A 7,601-nucleotide genomic window follows, 5' to 3' on the forward strand; every position below is an offset into this window, starting at 1 on the left:
CTCAATGGATACTAGTTGATATCTTATCTAACTAATCAACATGTTCGAGAGGCTTGTAGATTCTAGAATATTACCTCAATGGATACTAGTTGATATCTTATCTGACTAACCAACATGTTAGAGAGGCTTATAGATTATAAAATATTACCTCAATGGATACTAGTTTATATCTTATCTGACTAATCNCATTCCCTTTAGAACTAACACATACCTAATAACATAAAGCCTATCTTATGTAAGTGAATATATATAACTTATATCAATAACCTTTTTATTTTTCTTTAGTAAGATTCAGTTACAATTGTAATACTTATAACACTTTTGCAAATTCTTTCAATATTTTGTGTAGATCATAGTACGTGCTTTTTATGTATTTTAACATTACTTACATTGAAGCGTAAACATTGCTTCCAGGAACAATTGAACTCTTTTTCCCTCCCGTATCCTTATCATCTAAAACAATGGATAAGGGAATATGAACAATGACAAAGTATTACGAAGCGTGTTGATTTCCAGTGATACAATATAACTGAATGTATGTCCTTACGATATATAGTTATATCATAATATGTTTCCTTATGCAATATTATTTAATATAATACGTGTCTTTACGATATGTAATTATATCATGTATGTCATTACGAAATGTTGAAATGTAATACTTGTCCTTACGAAATGTATAATGTAATGCGTGTCCTCACGGAATGTTTAATGTATTGCGTGTCCTTACGAAATGTATAATGTAATGCGTGTCCTTACGGAATGTATAATGTAATGCGTGTCCTCACGGAATGTATAATGTAATACGTGTCCTTACGAAATGTATAATGTAATGCGTGTCCTCACGGAATGTATAATGTAATGCGTGTCCTTACGAAATGTATAATGCAATGCGTGTCCTTGTGAAACGTATTATGCAATGCGTGTCCTTATGATTTGTAATAATATAATGCGTGTCCTTATGATTTGAAATAATATAACGCGTGTCCTTATGATTTGTAATAATATAATGTTTGTGCTTAAGATTTGTAATAATATAATGCTTGTCCTTAAGATTTGGAATAATATAATGCGTGTCCTTATGATTTGTAATAATATAATGCGTTTCCTTATGATTTGTAATAATATAATGCTTGTCCTTAAGATTTGGAATAATATAATGCGTGGCCTTATGATTTGTAATAATGTAATGCGTGTCCTTACGAAATGTATACTGCAATGCGTGTCCTTGTGAAACGTATTATGCAATGCGTGTCCTTATGATTGGTAATAATATAATTCGGTTCCTTATGATATGTAATAGTATAATGCGTTTCCTTATGATTTGTAATAATATAATGTTTGTGCTTAAGATTTGTAATAATATAATGTTTGTCCTTAAGATTTGTAATAATATAATGTTTGTCCTTAAGATTTGCAATAATATAATGCGTGTCCTCATGATTTGTAATAATAAAATCCGTGTCCTTATGATATGTAATAATATAATGCGTGTCCTTATGATATGCATTAATAAAAGATACTATATACACAACCTGTTTAATAAAATAGTAATTTACAAAACTGTTGAAAGATGAATATAACAGAAACACAGGTGATTGTAACTAAAATTTGGTAAAAGATACAATATGGTAATAGATACAATATGGTAATAGATACAATATGCGAAAAATGAATTACACTGCATCATACAGTTGTTTCGTTCTTCTAAGATAATTTTCCTATCTTTTTCATAAAGTTTTGTTAGATATGATTCAAATTGAAAGTTTATATTAAATATGGAGTAGAATTTACAACGAGAAGAGTTTTGTATCTCTTGGAACCATTTCCGTATAAATTGATCTGTTAACCTCTGTTTAACTACAGCTTTGAAATGATTTCTATTCATAGTACATGAATTTTGAAAAATCCACAAATTGCTAAAACCTAACTTGTTAAATATATCTTTTATGTAATTATTCCATTAAAAATGCATTTGTTCATTTGATTGAAAAAACAGATGTCATTTTATATATCAGACTAGATAACTTGCTTTCTCCTGTTAACAACGTAACCCAGAACATGATCATTCTTGTCTTGATTTCGACTTCCAAAGGATATCTTCCGGTTTCTATATAAATCATGTAACTCCGAGTAGAATTTGTCACATTCGTGATTCTTTTACAAAATTACAAATGCATTCTTTCAACGATATGTTACACTGTACTGGTTGAGTTGTACATTAATGTGTTAGGTTTTTTATATATATACGGAATTGATTTTCTGACGACATAATACTTTTGTTTTGTTAGAACAGTACTTACCTTTCGTTGTTACTGTGGCCGCCTTTAGCTTTCGCTTGAATCTGAAACATTTTATAGTAAAATTTCATTTTTCTTCTTTATAATTATGTTTCAATAGAAAATCGGTTGTCCCTTAGAAGAATGCAAGAAGAAATTATTTTGTGCAATTGTATCTTCAATATGGAATTCGACGAAAGAGAAGCAGAAAAAACAACTTACTTCCCCTGGCTACGACAGGCCACGACAACAAGGATGCAGATGATCAAAGCCTCCAGCACAGTAGCTCCTACCAATATCATGGTTTGTTTAAATCTCTCGTCTACTTCTTTTACAGGTGTTTTAAAGGCCTCCTAGAAATGAAGAGGTTTGTTTTAGATTTCAAGATTTTGATGTTTAATTTCATGGGCAAATATCATGTTTCAGGTAATGACAAGTGGCTAAATCAAAGCTGCATCAAAGGCTACGTACGACAAAAGACAGATCAAATTATTGTAATACGGTGTTTCATAACCTGCTAAGGTATGTAAACATAGATATATTTACAGTGTCTGATAACCTGTCAAGGTATGTAAACATATTTATATTTACGGTGACTTATAACCCGCCAAGGTATGTAAACATAGTTATATTTACGGTGTCTTATAACCTACCAAGGTATGTTGATATAGGTACATTTGCGGTGCCTTATAACCCGCCAAGGTATGTAAACATAGTTATATTTACGGTGTCTTATAACCTACCAAGTACATCTTATGTATGTACACATTGATACATTTACTATGTCTTATAAACTGCCAAGGTATGTAAACATAGATACATTTACTATGTCTTATAAACTGCCAAGGTGTGCAAGCATAGATACATTTACAGTGTCTTATAACCTGTCAATGTATGTTAACATATATACATTTACGGTGTCTTATAACCTGTCAACGTATGTTAATATATATACATTTACAGTGTCTGATAACCTGCCATAGAAATGTAAACATAGATACATTAACGGTGTCTTATAACCTGCCAAGGTATGTTATCATAGATGCGTGTACGGTGTCTTATAACCTGTCAAGGTATGTTAACATATTTATATTTAAAATGTATGGTGTCTTATAACCTGCCAAGGTATGTAAACATAGATACATTTACAATGTCTGATAACCTGTCAAGGTATGTAAACATAGATACATTTGCAGTGTCTTATAAACTGCCAAGGTGTGTAAACATAGATACATTTACAGTGTCTTATAAACTGCCAAGGTATGCAAACATAGATACATTTACAATGTCTGATAACCTGCCAAGGTGTGTAAACATAGATACATTTACAGTGTCTTATAAACTGCCAAAGAAATGTAAACATAGATACATTTACGGTGTCTTATAACCCGTCAACGTATGTTAACATAGATACATTTACGGCGTCTTATAACCTGTCAATCTATGTTAACATAGATATATTTACGGTGTCTTATAACCTGTCAATGTATGTAAACATAGATACATTTACGGTGTCTTATAACCTGTCAACGTATGTTAAAATAGATACATTTACGGTGTCTTATAACCTGTCAAGGTATGTTAACATATTTATATTTAAAATGTATGGTGTCTTATAACCTGCCAAGGTATGTTATCATAGATGCGTTTACGGTGTCTTATAACCTGTCAATGCATGTAAACATAGATACATTTACGGCGTCTTATAACCTGTCAATGTATGTTAACATAGATATATTTACGGTGTCTTATAACCTGTCAATGTATGTTAACATATATACATTTACGGTGTCTTATAACCTGTCAAGGTATGTTAACATATTTATATTTAAAATGTATGGTGTCTTATAACCTGCCAAGGTATGTTATCATAGATGCGTGTACGGTGTCTTATAACATGTCAATGTATGTAAACATAGATACATTTACGGTGTCTTATAACCTGTCAATATATGTTAACATATACACATTTACGGTGTCTTATAACCTGTCAATGTATGTTAATATATATACATTTACGGTGTCTTATAACCTGTTAATGTATCTATGTTAACATACATTGACAGTTTATAAGACACCGTTAATGTATCTATGTTAACATACGTTGACAGGTTATAAGACGCCATACATTTTAGATATAAATATGTTAACATACCTTGGCGGGTTATAAGACACTGTAAATATATCTATGTTTACATACTTTGACAGGTTATATCTAAAATGTATGGGGTCTTATAACCTGTCAACGTATGTTAACATAGATACATTGACGGTGTCTTATAACGTGTCAATGTATGTTAACATAGATATATTTACGGTGTCTTATAACCTATCAAGGTATGTTAACACAGATATATTTACGGTGTCTTATAACCTGTCAAAGTATGTTAACATATTTATATCTAAAATGTATGGTGTCTTATAACCTGTCAATGTATGTTAACATAGATACATTTACGGTGTACGTTGTGTAATTTAATCATGACATCTCTTCTTCAGACCCTCTTTAGATCTGAACGGCTTATAGACAATGTCACTATTGTATTTTTTTGTTTATCTTCACGAAGATCTCATAGTTTATACATCATACTCAGTAATATTTGTGTATATTCCGGTAATACATTTTTTTTATTGAGAGGAATACATTCATTATGCTCTGCTTAACAAATTACCAACATGTTAGAGAGGCTTTTAGATTATAGAATATTACCTCAATGGGTACTAGTTTATATTTCATCTGACTAACCAACATGTTAGAGAGGCTTTTAGATTATAGAATATTACCTCAATTGATACTAGTTTATATCTTATCTAACTAACCAACTTGTTAGAGAGGCTTGTAGATTATAGAATATTACCTCAATGGATACTAGTTTATATTTCATCTGACTAATCAACATGTTAGAGAGGTTAGTAGATTATAGAATATTACCTCAATGGATACTAGTTGATATCTTATCTAACTAATCAACATGTTAGAGAGGCTTGTAGATTATAGAATATTACCTCAATGGATACTAGTTTATATCTTATCTGACTAATCAACATGTTAGAGAGGCTTTTAGATTATAGAATATTACCTCAATGGATACTAGTTTATATTTCATCTGACTAATTAACATGTTAGAGAGGTTAGTAGATTATAGAATATTCCCTCAATGGATACTAGTTGATATCTTATCTGACTAATCAACATGTTAGAGAGGCTTTTAGATTATAGAATATTACCTCAATGGATACTAGTTTATATCTTATCTGACTAATCAACATGTTAGAGAGGCTTGTAGATTATAGAATATTACCTCAATGGATACTAGTTTATATTTCATCTGACTAACCAACATGTTAGAGAGGTTAGTAGATTATAGAATATTACCGCAATGGATACTAGTTGATATCTTATCTGACTAATCAACATGTTAGAGAGGCTTTTAGATTATAGAATATTACCTCAATGGATACTAGTTTATATTTCATCTGACTAATTAACATGTTAGAGAGGTTAGTAGATTATAGAATATTACCTCAATGGATACTAGTTTATATTTCATCTGACTAACCAACATGTTAGAGAGGTTAGTAGATTATAGAATATTACCGCAATGGATACTAGTTGATATCTTATCTGACTAATCAACATGTTAGAGAGGCTTTTAGATTATAGAATATTACCTCAATGGATACTAGTTGATATCTTATCCTTGCATCTATAAGTCTGCTGCCGAATCTGTCCACCAAACTAAATAAACAATAGAAAACAAAAGAGCTACAGAAAGGCCGTTACAGCAGACTGGTTTATAAATCCCATTCATGGCAATATATTATTGGTATCACGTGCATTTATTCACATTCTAGGTTAAAAACACCCCTTTAAAGATAAAAATAGTAAGTACCTACTCTGTAATTTCTTTCGCAGTAAGGATTCTGCCGGTTTTTGGTTCCTTCACATAAAACGTGAGAACAGACCTGTAATACAGTTATAAATCGTATAAATATCCAACAAATAGATATAAAACCTATGTTAATGGTAATAGTACATAAATCAATATAGAATGGCGTGTCATCAAGCTTTGTTTAATAATGCAAATCATAATATCCTAATATAGTTACCGGACAGACGGATAAACAACGAAAATTATATATCCTTGTATAGCGGTACAGTTTATAACCAATTCCAACTCCTCAGGTCGGGGATTGATAAAAGAATAAACCTGAGGTTACCATTGTATTTGAAAGAGGGAGCCACCTGCTGAAATGTGATATGGGAATAGACATTGGTGTCCTGCAAACTTTGAGATATTTCAAATCAAATTTCATGTCTTTTCAATGACAAACTTTTCGTTTCCTAATGCCTCTGTTGGTAATACCTCACGATGGCCCATAGTGTTTAAGGATCGCTCGCTAAATCATATAGATGTTACACGTAGTTGGCATTCCCTGCTTAACGTTCGGCCTTTACATGTAGGGCAATCGCAGCAACTGGTTAATCCGTAGTCAGTATAATATGACTGATTGGTATACCATGATCGCGGTGTCTTCAGCATGATATTTCATATTTTATAAAGGGTATTCCTCTAGATTCACATCCGCACTTTTGCATGGAGGTAAATAACCCAAAATACTTCCTCCATCAAGCATATCAGATAAATGCTTGCGATACACACACGGAGGCACGTCTTTGTATGACCTAAACTGTAAACAGGCCTCTACGCATGACCGACATGGAGACTTCACTAAAACGTATGATGATTTCACTCGGAAATTTTACATTGGATTATTTGTTTGCTCGATATGAACATCAACGTTTAGATACAGCCCTATAATGAGGTTTGATGTTTTAAGATTCACTTCATCGGTTCGCGTTTTGAGAGTGTGGCAATATTTAGTTTTGTTAGCCTCATAATTCGTGCGGCGACGGTTATAGGTCTGGCAGTGTTAACTTACTCTGAAAGAATCAGATCCATCAATATACTGTACAGACATGTACTTACTGAGTAACGTCAATAAACTGTACAGACATGTACTTACTGAGTAACGTCAATATACTGTACAGACATGTACTTACTGAGTAACATCACTATACTGTACAGACATGTACTTACTGAGTAACGTCAATAAACTGTACAGACATGTACTTACTGATAACATCAATACACTGTACAGACATGTACTTACTGATAACATCAATATACTGTACAGACATGTACTAACCGAGTAACATCAATAAACTGTACAGACATGTACTTACCGAGTAACATCAATATACTGTACAGACATGTACTTACCGAGTAACATCAATATACTGTACAGACATGTACTTAC

General features: G+C 31.8%; 1 protein-coding gene across 1 annotated transcript in view; it reads right to left on the minus strand.

The window, feature by feature from the left end:
- Positions 1-389: 389 nt before the first annotated feature.
- Positions 390-7,601, minus strand: part of LOC110448794 (cadherin-23-like) — a gene marked incomplete at its 3' end in the record, with an annotated part of 51,840 nt that continues 44,628 nt past the window's right edge. Inside the window, exons 22-26 of the mRNA XM_021495238.1 lie at positions 6,177-6,245; positions 5,952-6,018; positions 2,502-2,632; positions 2,304-2,344; positions 390-453 (exon numbers count right to left, since the gene is read on the minus strand). Coding sequence (XP_021350913.1) covers positions 390-453; positions 2,304-2,344; positions 2,502-2,632; positions 5,952-6,018; positions 6,177-6,245 — 372 coding nt within the window. The remainder of the gene's footprint in view (positions 454-2,303; positions 2,345-2,501; positions 2,633-5,951; positions 6,019-6,176; positions 6,246-7,601) is intronic.

Source organism: Mizuhopecten yessoensis, unplaced genomic scaffold (genome assembly GCF_002113885.1).
Source record: "Mizuhopecten yessoensis strain PY_sf001 unplaced genomic scaffold, ASM211388v2 scaffold4303, whole genome shotgun sequence".
Lineage (NCBI taxonomy): Eukaryota > Metazoa > Mollusca > Bivalvia > Pectinida > Pectinidae > Mizuhopecten > Mizuhopecten yessoensis.